The following is a 17,413-nucleotide window of genomic DNA, read 5'->3' on the forward strand; positions in this document are numbered from 1 at the left end:
AATGTTCTGAGTCTCTCTTATCCCAAGTTGGGGAGACATAGTAGGGAAAAATAAATAGCCAGATCCCTGTTCTCATGAAGCTTTCATGTGAGTCAGATAAGTGAAGAAGATGATTTCAAATAGAAACCACTGTTACAAATGAAATAACCAACAGAATATGATAGAAAACGACTGTGGGAGGTGAAGGATGATGCTACTTAAGACTAAGAAGGCCTATTTAAGGAGGTGACCTTTCAATCAGTCACTCATTTATTAAATGCCTTCATTTCGTCCAGCAACGTTCTAAGGACTGGGGATCCCTGAAGTGAAGAGATGAGTTTCAGTCCTCGAGAAGCTCATATCAATAGGGAAGACGCTGACATAAAAACATGAAACAACCTCATAGGTTAGAAGACAATAATGCCAAGAGAAGGGCCACTGAGAAGTACAAAGGTGGGAGTGATGAAATTCACATCAATCAGGTAGGCCTCATTAAGAAGGCACATTCTATGTGGAGAAAAGGGAACCCTTGAACACTGTTGGTGGGAATGTAAATTGGTGCAGCCACTGTGGAAAACAGTATGACTGTTTCTCAAAAAGCTAAAAATAGAACTACGATATGACCCAGTAATTCCACTCCTGAGTATATATCCAAAAAAATCAAAAACACCAGTTCAAAAAGATACATGCACCCCAAAGTTCATATCAGCATTATTTACACTTGCCAAGATATGGAAGCAACCTAAGTATGAATGGATAAAGAAGATATGATATATATACACAATGGAATACTACTCAGCCATAAAAAAGAACAAAATGTTGCCACTTGCAGCAACATGGATGGACTTGTAGGGCATTATGCTAAGTGAAATAAGTCAGACAGAAAAAGACAAATACTGTAGGATACCACTTACATGTGGAATCTAAAAAATACAACTAGTCGGGGGGCAGAGTCAAGATGGCTGCATGGGAGGACATTGAGTTTGCATCTCCCCAAAACTAGGGCACCTTCTGGATGTTGGTGGGGGACTTTGACACCCAAGGAGATGGGAGAAACCCTCAAGCAACCAGGTAGGACGTGGGGAGAGTGAGAGGGGAGGAGAGGTGGAGACTGGACAGGACTGGTGCCCCTGAGGGGTGGCTGGGAGAGGGGAGGGGTTCCTTCACCTGGAGAGACCCTTAGGGGCTCGAGGATCATGGGGGAGTGTGCCTAGCATTTCTCCTGCCCAACTGGGCCGCCGGAAGCCGGCTGGGCTCCCAGACTGGGTCCGCGGCCCTCTGAGCCCCGCTCTGAGCTCTGTGGGACCTAGGACTTGTTGCACAAGTCCTCAACAAAATACTAGCAAACAGAATCCAACAACACATTAAAAGGATCATACACCATGAACAAGTGGGATTTATCCCAGGAATGCAAAGATTCTTCAATATATGCAAATCAATCAATGTGATACACCATATTAACAAATTGAAGGGGAAAAAACATATGCTTATCTCAATAGATGCAGAAAAAGCTTTTGATAAAATTCAACATTCAATTATGATAAAAACTCTCCCGAAAATGGGCATAGAGGGAAACTACCTCAACATAATATAGGCCATATATGACAAACCCACAGCAAACATCATTCTCAATGGTGAAAAACTGAAAGCATTTCCACTACGATCAGGAACAAGACAAGGATATACACTCTTGCCACTCTTATTCAACATAGTTTTGGAAGTCCTAGCCATGGCAATCAGAGAAGAAATAAAAGGAATACAAATCAGAAAAGAAGAAGTAAAACTGTCACTGTTTGCAGATGACATGATACTATACATAGAAAATCCTAAAGATGCCACCAGAAAACTACTAGAACTAATCAATGAATTTGATAAGGTTGCAGGATACAAAATTAATTCACAGAAATCTCTTGCATTCCTATACACTAACAATGAAAAACCAGAAAGAGAAATTAAGGAAACAATCCCATTTACCAGTGCAACAAAAAGAACAAAATACCTAGGAATAAACCTACCTAAGGAGGTGAATGACTTGTACTCAGAAAACTATACAACACTAATGAAAGAAATCAAAGATGACATAAACAGGTGGAGAAATATATTATGCTCCTGGACTGGAAGAATCAATATTGTAAAAATGTCTATACTACCCAAAGCAGTCTACAGAGTCAATGCAATCCCTATCAAATTACCAATGGCATTCTTTACAGAATTAGAACAAAAAATGTTACAATTTGTATAGAAACACAAAAGACCCCGAATAGCCAAAGCAATCTTGAGAAAGAAAAACGGAGCTGGAGGAATCAGGCTCCCAGACTTCAGATTATACTACAAAGCTACAGTAATCAAGACAGTATGGTACTGGCACAAAAGCAGAAATATAGATCAATGGTACAGGATAGATAGCCCAGAGATAAACCCACGCATATATGGTCACCTAATTTATTTCAAGGGGGGCAAGAACATACAATGGAGAAAAGACAGCCTCTTCAATAAGTGGTGCTGGGAAAACTGGACAGCTACATGTAAAAGAATGAAATTAGAACATTCCCTAACGCCATACACAAAAATAAACTCAAAATTGATTAAAGACCTAAATGTAAGACCGAATACTATAAAACTCTTAGAGGAAAATATAGGAAAAACACACTTTGACATAAACCACAGCAAGATCTTTTTTGACCCACCTCCTAGAGTAATGAAAATAAAAACAAAAATAAATAAATGGGACCTAATGAAACTTAAAAGCTTTTGCACAGCAAAGGAAACCATAAAAAAGATGAAAAGATAACCCTCAGAATAGGAGAAAATATTTGCAAACAAAGCAACGGACAAAGGATTAATCTCCAAAATATTCTAACAGCTCATGGAGTGCAATATCAAAAAAACAAAGATCCCAATTAAAAAAATGGGCGGAAGACCTAAATAGACATTTCACCAAAGAAGACGTACAGATGGCCCAGAGGCACATGAAAAGATGCTCAACATCACTAATTATTAGAGAAATGAAAATCAAAACTACAATGAGGTATCACTTCACACTGGTCAGAATGGCCATCATCAAAAAAATCTACAAACAATAAATCCTGGAGAGGGTGTGGAGAAAAGGGAACCCTTTTGCACTGTTGGTGGGAATGTAAATTGATACATCCACTGTGGAGAACAGTATGGAGTTTCCTTGAAAAACTAAAAATAGAACTACCATATGACCCAGCAATCCCACTACTGGGCATATACCCTGAGAAAACCATAATTCAAAAGGACACATGTACCCCAGTGTTCACTGCAGCACTATTTACAATAGCCAGGACATGGAAACAACCTAATGTCCAACCACAGATGAATGGATAAAGAAGATGTGGTGAATATATACGATGGAATATTACTCAGCCACAAAAAGGAACAAAACTGGGTCATTTGTAGAGATGTGGATGGACCTAGAGTCTGTCCTACAGAATGAAGTAAGCCAGAATGAGAAAAACAAATATCATATATTAATTCATATATGTGGAACCTAGATAAATGGTACAGATGAACCCATTTGCAGGGCAGGAATAGAGACGTAGATGTAGAGAAGAGACATGTGGACACAGGTGGGGAAGGGGAGGGTGGGATGAATTGGGAGATTAAGTTTGACATAAATACACCGCCATGTGTAAAATAGATAGCTAGTGGGAACCTAGGGAGCTCAGCTCAGTGCTCTGTGATGACCTAGATGGGTGGGATGTGGGGGAAGGGAGCTCCAAGAGGGAGGGGATATGGGTACACATATAGCTGATTCACTTCATTGTACCGCAGAAACTAACACAGCATTGTAAAGCAGTTATACTCAAAAAAAAAAAAAAAAAAAAAAAAAGAACTAGTGAATATAACAAAAAGAAGCTGACTCCAATATAGAGAACAAATTAGTGGTTACCAGTGGGGAGGGTGTCAATATAGAGATGGGGGAGTGGGAGGCACAAACCATTGGGTGTAAGATAGGCTCAAGGATGTGCTGTAGAACATAGGGAATAGAGCCAGTATTTTGTTTCAGCTATACAAATGTAAATGCAAAGTAACCTTTAAAATTATACTAAAAAATGTCAAAGCAAAAAAAAAAAAAAAAAAAAAAACGAAGGCACATTCTAGTTAAGACCCATGAGGAAGAGGTCTTTGAATAGCTGGGAGAGGTGGTGATGGACAAGGGCCCTGAGGGGACAGCATGATGAGCTAAGGGAGAGCGAGGCAAAAGGTCATACTAGGGAGTCTGGATTTCACTGCAGCTACAAGGAGCATTTTACTCAGGGTGGATGGGGAAGGTAATCTGATCATAGGGGAAAAATGTGCAATGGGGGATAGGCAGTTAATCGTTTTCTCTGCAGTCTAAATGAGATAGTATTTCTAAAGAAAGATCCTTTAAATAAATGTTTGAGCCTTCTAAGTCAATAATTCAATCTCTCAGAATTTATCCTGAGAAAATCTCAACCTCAAAGCAATTCCCTGGCCTCCGTATACTCCTGAATCAAGCACGTGCACTTGTGTGTGAATCACACACACTCAGAGTAACATACCTAAACTTTTCTTTCCAGGTATCCCCATCAACCAAATTATTTCCAACACCTTCCCACCTCCCCCTTTACTGACACCCAAAAAGCCTGTGTTACACCTATACAAAGAACAGGTGGTGGGCTTCCCTGGTGGCGCAGTGGTTGAGAGTCCGCCTGCCGATGCAGGGGACACGGGTTCGTGCCCCGGTCCGGGAAGATCCCACATGCCACAGAGCGACTGGGCCCGTGAGCCATGGCCGCTGATCCTGCACGTCTGAAGCCTGTGTTGCGCAACGGGAGAGGCCACAACAGTGAGAGGCCCGCGTACCGCAAAAAAAAGGAAAGAACAGGTGGCAAGTTTGCTGAACAAAACCAGGTTTGCCTGTACAGGAAATGAGATGACAGTTGGCATGTTATTAGCAAATCTTTTTAATTCTACCATTTTAAAAGCCTTTAATGTATTTTGCTTTATTTGAAAATTCAGCACCTTACCCCCTGCATGATTTTTAATTATCTTAACCCCTCCTCTGTCTTACACACATTTCTGGCATTCTGGCATGGTTCTGCTATGTTTGAAGAAGTTGGGCTCTCCCGTATTTTTTTTCTTTTTCCGAATACACATACATACAAACACTTCCACTCAACCTTTAGTATACCTGTTTTGTAAATTCAAATTTTGAAAATATTAAATGTGCCTAGAAAAAAAGTCACGCCTACTACATGAATCAACATTTCAGTATTATTACCAAGTCAAACTCTCCCTTTGAACATAAGCCGCCTACACAGAAAAGGCTCCCAACACAACGTATAAATGCCCCTAAGGTTTACCTGACATCCTTCTCTCATTGTGGTTTTCTTCATAAATAGTCAGAACTGAATCGCCACACACATGAGACCCAGGGAGTGACAGATACTCAACCGTAAATTTTGCCATACTGCTTGGTGAAACTCTGAGCACCCAAGAACATTCCAGTTTTCCTCTATAATCCAGTGGATATCTTGGAGAGGAAAAAAAGCCTCTGGGCTCTTCCAGCTCCACTTCAGAGTAACAGCCTATGATTCAGAACATAGGGACACCAGGGACCACATAAATAAGACAAAGAAAAATGAGATTTTATCATAAACTTGAATAATTTAGGCTCGCAAGAAGAAAATTAAAACAATTACCATCAGTTACAAGTTCTTGGGTAAAATGATCATCCCATTTAATGTGTCCTACTTTTGTGAAATGAGGTTGTAGATGTATAATTTAAACAATAATTACTTAAAATGACTTTTAACTGAATTTTAAAAATTTCTTAGAAAATGCACAGTGGACTGCATTGCATCCTCTAATCCCAGCCTGTTTTCATTTTTTTCCTTCTTTGAGATGCAACTGAAGGTCTGTTCCTAAAAGCTTCATTGACTTCGCTGAGCACTTATGTTGCTGGGACAAATGATTACATTCATGGAGCTTGTGACTGAGATCAAGAAAAGGAACTGAATCATATAAAGTCATGAAGTCCCAACCACTCGTTATTTTTGGTAAATGGGGTAACAATTTCAAAAAACCATTGCTAAGATTCATTCATTCCCTTGTGTAAAAAGCAAGTGGTGGGAGTGGGTAGGTGTTAAATATGGCAGAATCCTAACACTTTTTCTCATAGAATATTCATAGAAGTAAAACAAAACAATACCCTTTTATATGTAAAACTTTGGAAGTTCTTTGGTATGCATAAGTATTTCTGAACACATACAAATGAGAAATATCTTCTCTGCATTTTAACAATGTTCATTTTCTAATAGTCTGAATGGGACAGTTCAAAGAACACACTTGATGGTCACTACACCACAACACTTATTGACCCTCATCATGGGTCATACCATCCCTATTCTAAGTGCTTAACATGCATTAACTTACTTTGGCACTCATTGAAATTATTCAGTTAAACCATCAAAATCATTAGGTTTTATGATCTTAAACCTAAGTCTGCTTTCCATCTCAACCCCAATTCCATATTTAATTTAATCTAAATATGACTCTTTGACTCCTGACTCTTGTGTTGTCAGAACCTACCACCCATAACTGGTCCCTGAGTTACTCCACTTCATTCCTAGAAGATTTTAGCAGTCATTTTCTCTAACACTATTCCTACCATATATCTTGCTGATTTCAGTAGCCATACAGATGATGTTTCCAGCACTGAATCTTTTCAGTCTCTCAACTTTCCTCCAATGATCTTTTCCTTCACCTGACCTCATTCACTTCTCCAAAGGGTCAGCCCCTAGAGACCTGGTCATTAGCAATAACTGTAAGCCTTGCATAAACTCATTTTCAAGAACCACCATCTCCAACCACAACCTTCTATTTTTCAGCTTACACCAATGCTCCTTCACCTTTTGAGACTTGTAATTCATCTATTCCACCACCTTTTCTTGTTCCTTAACTTTTCCTCCTTGCTTCACTATTTTCCTAGCTTGAATTTCAACCATCCATCATTTTAATCTCTTCCTCATATACACTTTCAATTCCCTTATACTCTTGTATACTTGGAAAAACCCACTGTGATTGAATCTACTCTCCACCTGGGCTGCATCTATGTGGTATGCCTCAGTGTCTCCAGAGGAAAACATACAACCAAACTAACTGATTAGTCTCCCTCTAAATTTATGATCATTCATCTCAGAGGCTTTTATGCTGCCAAACAATTCTACAACATTTTCATATTCCATGCACTTGGTCACTTTTTTCGAGAACTGTTTACTACTTTCTCATTTTTCTCTCAAAACCCTCAGAGCCTCTCCCACAATCCTCTGTTTCATGTGCTAAGAAAATATAAGCAATTAGAGGAGAACTGCTGTTCCCATTCCCACATGTACCCATACAACAGCAGCAGTGCCTAAATATTGTTCTTTCCATCTGGCAACTATGGATAAACTGCACTTTGCTCCTATCCAAGACCAGCCCTTCCACCTGGACACTAGATCTCATCCACTTTCTTCTACTGAAGGTCATCACTCTAGCAAGTCTCCCCCTTCTCTCTTGCGTCCTTCTCAATTTTCCTCCAACTCTTTCTAGTTGTCTATTGGGCTTGAGTGTATATGGGAGTGGATGGGGCAGAGATGGATGAAAAGGGAAAGATCCTGACCATTTGGAAACCAAGAATGATGGTATCATGGAACTTTTATCTTCTTATAAATCTATCACAGACATCTAAATCTCCAGTTCCTTTTTGCTTTTAACTAAAAATATTATTAGCAAACAGACACTGACAATTGGGGGAGAGTTAAGAGAGACACTAACACTGATACTCGTCTTGGTCATCTAATATCCAGAGCAAGATACCTGAAAGCCTAAGGGCCTAAGGGCCTTTGTTCATGTAGCAATAAATAGCTCAGAAGTCAGAATAATTCTATGAACTTCTCCAAAATTCAAGCACTGTTCACAACCACAAGACTTTTTTTTTTTTTTTTTTACCTGTAACAGCTGTATCTATGGGGTAGAAAAGATCCATAGACAGTAACAATAACAACTCTCCTGTCTTTCAGCTTAAACTACCAACCAGAATGAAGACACAGTTAACGGTATTCCAAAGAAAATTAATGAACCCAGATGAGCAATGTTTTTTGCTAAATTCTTACTAGCTATATTAATGGCATAACATGAACATCTACTACCTGGCCCAGATGCACTGTCTCTTGAAGGTGTGGGTGGTGGCAATTGTTGTCTTGTTAAGATTTTGTTTTCTTTATTTATCTGAAGTAAAACAGGACCTGCATCTGGGGAGAACATGTTAAAAGTAAATAAAGATGAAAGCCTAAGGACAAAATGTAGTTTGTTCCAGAGCAGATTTTTTTCAAAGAGAATGCAAATCTAGGATTAAAGCAGCCTCAGGAAATGTCAGTTTTACCATAACTCTGCCTAAGGAAGAACTTATTCTTACAAAATTTTAATGTGTTTAGAAACTAAAATAAATAAAATACTATATTATGGTCTTCTCTTTCATAATGCTGATTTCCATCACTCTCACCTCTCCCAAACCCACTCGAAAAAAAAGAGGCACCTTTTTATAATATCTGAAAAATATTTACCTTTGATTCTGGATTGAATCCAGTCCAAGAAGACACTCACCCTGGCAAATACGCCTGGCTTCCTTGGTTGGGGACAGCTGGCTCCCCAGCTGACAATGCCATAGAGGACAAAGGGAGCTTTTTCATGTTTACATACTAATGGCCCACCAGAATCTCCCTGGAACACCAAGAAAACATGTTCTAAAATTGCTTTAATCAGAACTCCTGCTTTCAGTTTTGGAATAGGAATAATCAATAATTTATTCATAATATATTTCTTTAATTTCTTAAAGATTTATTTTTATGAATTTGTATACCTTAGAATACTTAGACTTAAATGAAATCACAAATAAAAGAAATGAAAGAGGAGACATTACAACTGGTACCACAGAAATACAAGGGATCATAAGAGACCATTATGAACAACTATAAACCGAAAAATTGGATAAACTTAGAAGAAATAAACTCCTAGAAACATACCACCTACTAATACCAAATCAAGAGGAAAAAGAAAATCATAACAGACCAATACAAGAAAGGAGATTGAATCAATAATCAAGAACATCCCAACAAAGAAAAGCCTAGGACCAGACGGCTTCACTAGTGAATTTTACTAAACATTTAAACAAGAATTCTTCTCAAAGTCTACCCAAAAACTGGAGGAGGGAATACTCCAAAACTCATTTTATGAGGTCAGCATTACCCTCATACTAAAGCCAGAAAAGAACACTACAAAAAAAGATAATTAGGCCCATATCCCTAATGAACATAGATGTAAAAACACCCCCAAAATACTAGCATACTGAATTCAACAGTATATTAAATGGATCAATCACCATAATCAAGTGGGATTTATTCCAGTGATGCAAGGGTGGTTCAACATACACAAGTCAATAAATGTGAAAGTTAAAATCGTATCATCATCTCAATAGTACAAAAAAGCATTTGACAAAATGCAACATTCTTGCATGATTAAGAACTCTCAACAACTTGGGTGTAAATAAAACATACCTCAACATAAAAAAGGCCATATATAACAAACCCACAGCTGACACTCTACTCAACAGTGAAAGGTTGAAAGCTGTTCCTCTAAGAGTAGGAATAACACAAAGGTGCTCACCCTCACCAGGCCTATTCAATACAGTCTGAAAGTCCTAGCCAGAGCAATCAGGCAAGAAAGTCTTTTTATACAGAAAGTCTTAAAGGCTCCACCAAAAAACTGTTAGAACTTATCAATGAATACAGTAAAGTTTCAGGATACAAAATATAGAAGTCAGCTGTGTCTCTATACACCAACAAAACACACACACACACACACACACACACACACATATATAAATCCCATGTACAATAGCATCAGAAGAATAAAATACTTTGGAATAAATTTAACCAAGGAGGTAAAATGTCTCTATACTGAAAACTATGACTTTGATGAAAAAATTAAAGATACAAAGAAATGGAAAGATATCCCACATTCATGAATTTGAAGAATTAATATTGTTAAAATGTCCACACTACTCAAAACCAGCTATAGATTCAATGCAGTCCATATCAAAATTTCAATGGCATTTTTCACAGAAATCCTAAAATTCACATGGAACCAGAAAGACCCTCACATAGTCAAAACAATCCTGAGAAAGAACAAAGCTGGAGGCATCACACTTCCTGATTTCAAAATGTATTACAAATTTATAGTAATCAACACAGCATGGTACTGGCATAAAAACAGACACACAGACCAATGAGACAGAATTGTGAGCCCAGAAAAAACCCTCATTTATATAGTTAACTAATATTTGAAAAAGGAGCAAAGAATACTCAATGGGGAAAAACTAGTTTCTTCAATAATGGTGTTGGGAAAACTGAATAACCACATGCAGAGGAATAAAACTGAACCCCTATTTTACACCACAAAAATTAACTTGAAATAGATTAAAGACTTAAACATAAGACCCCAAATGGCAGAACTTCTAGAAGAAAACAGGGAAAAGCTCCTTTTATTTTATTTTTTTGCAGTACGTGGGCCTCTCACCGTTGTGGCCTCTCCCGCTGCGGCCCACAGGCTCCAGACACGCAGGCTCAGCAGCCATGGCTCACGGGCCCAGCCGCTCCGTGGCATGTGGAATCCTCCCGGACCGGGGCACGAACCCGTGTCCCCTGCATCGGCAGGCGGACTCTCAATCACCGCCCCACCAGGGAAGCCCGAAAAGCTCCTTTGACTTTGTTTTTGGCAACAGTTTTTTTGGATATGAAACCAAAAGCACAAGCAACAGGGCCAAAAATCAGTAAGTGGGACTACATCAAGCTAAAAGGCTTCTGCACATCAGAAGAAACAATCAACAAAATGAAAATGCAACCCATGGAACGGGAGAAAATATTTTCAAACCATATATCTGATAGGCGGTTAGCATCCAAAATTATAGAACTCATACAAATCAATAACAAAAAAATGCAATTTATAAATAGGCAGAGGATCTGAATAGACATTTTACCAAAGAAGATATACAGATGGCCAACAGGTACATGAAAATGTGCTCAACATCACGAGAATGCAAATCAAAATCACAATGAGATATCACCTCATACCTGTTTGATCAGCTATCATCAAAAAGACAAGAAATAAACAGTGTTTACAAAGATGTGGAAAAAATGAGAATCCTTTTGCACCATTGGTGGGAATATAAATTGGTATATCACTGTGGAAAATAGAATTAAAAATAGAACTACCATATGATACAGCAATCCCTGTTCTGGGTATATAGCCAAAGGAAATAAAAATAGGATACTGAAGAGGTATCTGCACCCCCATGTTTACTGCAGCTTTATTCACATTAGCCAAGATATGGAAACAACCTATTTTTCTGTCAAAGGATGAATGGATAAAGAAGATGTATGGAGTATATGTGTGTGTGTATTATATATATATGTGTGTGTGTGTGTGTGTGTGTGTGTGTGTGTGTGTGTGTGTGTATATGTATATTTGTTTATTTATTCAGCCATGAGAATACTGAATACTAAAATGGAATATTATTCAGCCATGAGAAAGAAGGAGATCCTGTCGTTTGCGACAACATGGATAATCCTTGAGAACAATATGTTAAGTGAAAAGTCAGACAGTGAAAGACAATTACTGTATGATATCACATATACCTGAGACCTAAAAAGTGGGAAAAATGGGAAGATGCTGGTCAAAGGGTGTAAACTTCCAGCTGTAAGATTAACAGGTTCTAGGGATCTTAGGTACAGCATGGTGACTGTAGTTAACAATACTGTATTGCTTACTTGAAAGCTGCTAAGAGAGTAGATCATAAGTGTTCTCAGCACAAGAAAGAAATGATAATTATGTGAGGTGATGAAGGTGTTAACTAACCCTACTATGGTAAGCATTTCACAATACCTAAGTGTATCAAAATCATCACATTGTACATTTTAAATTTATAAAATTTTATATGTCAATTATATCTCAATAAAACTGAAAAAAAAACAAGCTTTAAAACATAGGATTTGCATTTTTTTAAGATAGCCTTTCTGATTTTTTATCAGGGCTTTTTTTTTTTTTGACACAAATGTACTTAGGACCAAACTAAACCTTTAATTTAATTGTCTTCTTATAAAATAAACTGAGCTGATAACATATTTGAGATAAGTGTTTATTTTATATGGAGAATTTCACAGGAGAAATCCTGAACTGGGAATAGGAGACCGATTCCTTAATCTGTAATGTAGAACAATTAACATTTTCTCTGGGCCTAATTTTTTTCCCACATAATTTAAGATTATACTTAGGAGGCCCTTCCAGTTTGAAAATAGTCTGATTTGTCAAATCAGGTGTTTTTTTATTCACTCATTCATTCAGTACGAACACATACACAATATAGAATTTTTCAGTTAATTACAAACATTTTGTGATACAGAAGAAGCCTGTCTAATTTATCTTTTATGGTCAGCACTTATTACAGGGCCTCGCACATGGTAAATCTTCAAGAAACAAATGGTACCTACTGATTATTTTAAAAATTATTCGGTGCCTACTGTGAGCCAGGCATTCTGGAAAAGAATATAAACAAATTAGATGGTAATAATAGCCATAAAGGAAATACTCAGAGTGAAAAGTTGAGAACAATGGTAGCTGTGTGTATGCTTACACGTGCATGTATATATTTGTAGTTTCAATAACATTTGAGCTCGTACATGAAAAATAAGGAGGTGGATTTTCAAAAACCTGGAGGAATAGCGTTTTAATGCAGAATTAATATCTGGGCTAAGGCCCCAACTTAGACAAGGATGTGGCAAGTTTGAGGTCAGAAGGCAATCAATGTGGCTGAAAAATAGTAAGCAAGAGGAGAGAAATAAGAACTAGACTGGAAAAGTCAGCAAGAACAGAACATGTGTCACTCTGTGAAGACAAAGATCAATGGTAGGTCAAAGAACTTGAGGTTAAAAAAAAAATCTAAAATTTGTTGTGAGCAAAGAACCACGGGATTCTACACTGTGTATCTGAAACTCCCATGTCTCTGCATTCCAACATTCTGATGTTCACCTTCCTGGATGAGAAATTACATTAGCAGGTCCATTACCCCTGAGTATGCACAGGAGGGTAAAAACCCTTTTTTGGGGTAAAAACCAATTACCTGATAGAAATATTAGAGTCTGTTTCATCAAAGCAAGTTTCTGAAGTCACCCTTTTAGTAATTCAGTATTCTTTATAAAAGAAAGCTAGCCACATCTAGTCAGAATCTCTCCTATTTTCCTTTCTTTGTAGTGGCTGTAAATTTGGTCACACTGCAGCGAAAGTGACAGCTGGATGTAGCTGAAATAAATATAGGTACCAACCGAGATTATGGTATTTGGGTCACCTCTGACATGGACCTATTTGCTCTCTTGATAGATTAAGCTCTTCCCTTAATGTTACATGCTGTTAAACATGACAGAGACAGCAGAGCCATTTGTAATTTTCTTGATGTGAAAAAGAAAGAAAAACCATCCCTCAAAAGGGGGAGAATGAACACATTAATTCAGAGTACTTTTCTATTGGATTTTTATAATATAACAGTAATGTCCTCTAGCAGATGGTGTGAGTGCCCTTCCCATATTCCTCGGACCTTCCAGTCCATGCCGGCTGTGTGCCTGAGGGCCCTTGCCCTGTCCACCACAGCCATAAGGCGGCTCAGACTGTGGGAAATGCTCCCCTGCAGCCTTCTAACCGTGACTCTGGGGAAGCTCCCTCACCCCTCCAAGGGGAGGGGATAAATATACTGAGTGTGTTTTGCATCACTGCCAGAGTTTCACTGCAGGATTCAGCTCAGTCCCACCCTGTGGTAGTTGGCTTCATAGCACATTAATAGCACATCAATAGATGGACTGCCTTCCCTTCCCTGTACCACCTCCTCACATTTCTACCAGTGATATTTGTACTTTCTAAGCAGACTGTTGCCCTTGAATCCTCCTCTCAGAGTCTGCTTCTGAAGAATGCAAATTACAATATGCAACATAAAACAGAATTTGGGTAGTGCTTGACACAAGGAAAGGATTTAACTACACTCAATTTATATTCAATGTTAAGAGGGGACCTCCTTCCTTCTCTCCTCATTTTTGCCAATGCAAAGACTTCTATCCAGATTAAAGCCCAGTTTTCTCCCCATAGAGGTGGTATCCATTGGTTTCTGTTTCTTCGTAGCCAGGGGGGTGGGGGGAGCGTTTGTGGGGAGGCAGGGGAGGACTATCAAAAAGCTGCAACTCAAGATTCATTCTTTCTTCCCTCTCTACTCTAGACCAATATGAAATGATACAACAATCTGGAGAAGTGTGTCTGCTCTACAGACCCCAACTTTCCCTTAGGCAGGCTGCCTCAAGTCCAGACTAGGTGTTCAAGGTGGGCTGCTTAGTGTTGGAAACACTTTTTGGTTGCATACCTAAGGCATATTCCTCAGTCGGCTTTGTGGATATTAAAGCTGGTGTTTTGTAATCCTTTTGCCCACATCCTGTCTTTTTCCTAGTTGATTCTGAACTTGCCAATAGCATGCTTGTCCAACTGACGTGTGAATACATCTGCACAGGTTCGTGCCTCTAGGATATCACTAAAATTAAACTACTGCTTTGTGATTTGTTTTCCGCTGCATATGAAAACCATTTTTTCAAAGGTTCTCATTTTCTTCATGATTATTTTATTTTATTCTGTGGTTGAAAATTAAGTGTGAGTACCCAGGAGTTTAGTAATAATTTGAAACAATAAAACTCTTAAGGCATAAGTAGGATACACTAATTTATAATCCTCATTTGCTCGTTCCCCTTTTACCAAAGCTTTAAGTATATCTGAACACATCTTCCCACCTGCAGACCAGTTCAGTGGTGTTGCCCTCTCCTACTTTCTTATGGGCTCCTCTGTGTACCCACTTCCCCTCTGACTGATGGCTGCTTCTGTCTCCTCTCTGCCATCTCAGCAAGTTTGGACTAAGTAATTCACTCCTCCTGTTGTCCTACTGGCTTTCGAGTAGGGGTGTGGTGTGATGCTGCAGGCACAGGCCAAGATGCTTGTCTGTGGCTTTGAGAGTAGATTCTTCCTGTCTAAGGAGAATCTCCAACAGATGACAACTTTCTATCTTCCTCTGCAAAATTAGAATGCTCTCACCTGACCCACATCTTTCCCTCCAGATGCTGCAAAGCCAGCACAGATCATCTTCTCTGTAATCCCTCCTGGATGGGCAGAATAGTAAGTGCGTTCGCAGACCTCTCTTTCTACCACGAGCACTTGAATCTGCTGTAAGCGACTCGCTAGGCCACCATCTAAGAAATAGATTCAGAAAGAGAGCTTGATAATGAAGTAAGCAACAAGTGGTGTTAAAGAAATATATTTAAGTTCAGACTTGCTCTACACCGACACAGCTGCCATCATTCGGTTTTGCCTAAGCTGATGCAGAATTCTGAATCCAAACACAGTGTTTTGTGCAGGACATCTTTATTTCCAGATGTGACATCTTGGTGAAGAAAATCCATTGGCAGGAGAAACAAGATCAGAAACACTTTTTTTCTAGCTTAATTCTGATTTAAATTTCAGTGTTTCAAATATAGCTATTAAGAATTCAGAAAGAGAAATTCAGTAAGATATGAATTGGTGTCACAGATAATTTATATTATAAATATATATGTTCATATATTTTTACAGGTACAGTTGACCCTTGAACAACACAGGTTTGAAGTGCACCAGTCCACTTATACTCAGATATTTTTCAATAGTAAATACTGCAGTACTACACGGTTTGTGGTATGTAGGGCTGACTATAAATGACACTTGAATTAACCCCCGCATTGTTCAAAGGTCAACTGTAAAATATTTTACGTAAACATATTATAACTACATAACAATAATATATTTATATGATTTCCAATGGTAACAGGGAAGAGCCAAATCAGACTACATGTTGGATCTGTTTCTTTTACTTTAACCTTTGCTTTCCGCAGCTTTTGTTCACTGAAAGGATACTGTCTGTACATAATGGCCTGCCTCGGGGAACCCTGCCCCTCTGCCTGAATGTTAAAACAAAGTGCCTTTGTTAGGGGGAGCATCTGGACTCTGCCCACCTGTGGATGGCTACAAGAAAGAAGAAATTAACACATCCCCTCCCGGAGGCTGGCCATTCCAGGTGATATTTGCAAAACTTATGGCCATTTTACTTTACTTCCTCATCTCCTCCCCCTCTCTGTGCTATAAAAGAAACTGGCCAAACCCCATAAGATGGCTTTTCAGAGACACTAGTCTGCTGTCTTCTTGGTCTGCGGGCTTTTCGAATAAAGTATTCCTTGCCTCGTCTCTGATTCGTTGGACTGTCGTGTGGCGAGCAGAGTGAGCTTGGACTCGGTAGCACTCATATAAAACAAAACCATATTTCTCTTGTTCCTTTATTATCACTGAGGCCTAATCTCAGCTCTAATTTAAGATGACACTGATGATGAACACTAAAGAATTTCTTCTCCCGCCTGGCCCTCAGGCAGGTCTATGTTAACACGTGTTCTGCGTGACTTATTCTATCACTTTAGATTTATGACTAATTAAAAAAAGGTAAGTTCAGTATTTGATAGCCCTATAGCTTTTTGAAAAAAATTAATAAAAATTAATTTACATTTATGTAAATAGTATCTTATATTTTATTTATATTTACATTTATGTAAATAGTTCCTTAATATATTTATAAAGCTTTTTACTCTAAGCTATTAATACAACAACATTGTGAGGTGGGCTGTCACACTAATCTCACACATGAAAAAGCCAGAGCTCTGAAGATTTAATCACACAGCACCTATGGGACAGAACTAGCCTAGGTCCGACTCTAAATCTTATTTTTTTTTAGTGTTTTTTGTTTGTTTGTTTTTGGGTTTTTTTGTGGTACGCGGGCCTCTCACTGCTGTGGCCTCTCCCGTTGCGGAGCACAGGCTCCGATGCGTAGGCTCAGTGGCCATGGCTCACGGGCCCAGCCGCTCCACGGCATGTGGGATCTTCCCGGACTGGTGCACAAACCCCCGTCCCCTGCATCGGCAGGCAGACTCTCAACCACTGCGCCACCAGGGAAGCCCTTATTATTTTTTTAATGTAGTAATCTAATACATAGATAATTTAATGTATTTAAAATCCTCTTTTCAGGGACCATCCCTAACAATGTTGCTTATTACCATGTCTCAAAACTGAGAACTTGTTTTCTCTCTGAGACTAAAAGACTGAATTCACCTTTTATAAAACTGTAACCACCTCCGTCGTCTGGTGGTCATGGAGTTGGTGAAGGTTGGAGATGTTAAAGAACAGGCACATTTATTCAAGGGCTTTGAGGCCAGTGAGTCAATAAAAATTTACTGTTTCCTCTATGCTA

At 38.7% G+C, this 17,413-nt stretch overlaps 1 protein-coding gene across 1 annotated transcript in view; it reads right to left on the minus strand.

Moving 5' to 3' along the window:
• Positions 1–17,413, minus strand: part of OVCH1 (ovochymase 1) — a gene marked incomplete at both ends in the record, with an annotated part of 75,655 nt that overhangs the window by 33,995 nt on the left and 24,247 nt on the right. The window contains 4 exons of the mRNA XM_082665300.1: positions 5,334–5,558; positions 8,163–8,258; positions 8,577–8,733; positions 15,184–15,338. Of these exons, the coding sequence (XP_082521426.1) occupies positions 5,334–5,558; positions 8,163–8,258; positions 8,577–8,733; positions 15,184–15,338 (633 nt within the window). The remainder of the gene's footprint in view (positions 1–5,333; positions 5,559–8,162; positions 8,259–8,576; positions 8,734–15,183; positions 15,339–17,413) is intronic.

Source organism: Grampus griseus (assembly GCF_964374135.1).
Source record: "Grampus griseus genome assembly, chromosome: 11".
In the NCBI taxonomy this organism is placed as follows: domain Eukaryota; kingdom Metazoa; phylum Chordata; class Mammalia; order Artiodactyla; family Delphinidae; genus Grampus; species Grampus griseus.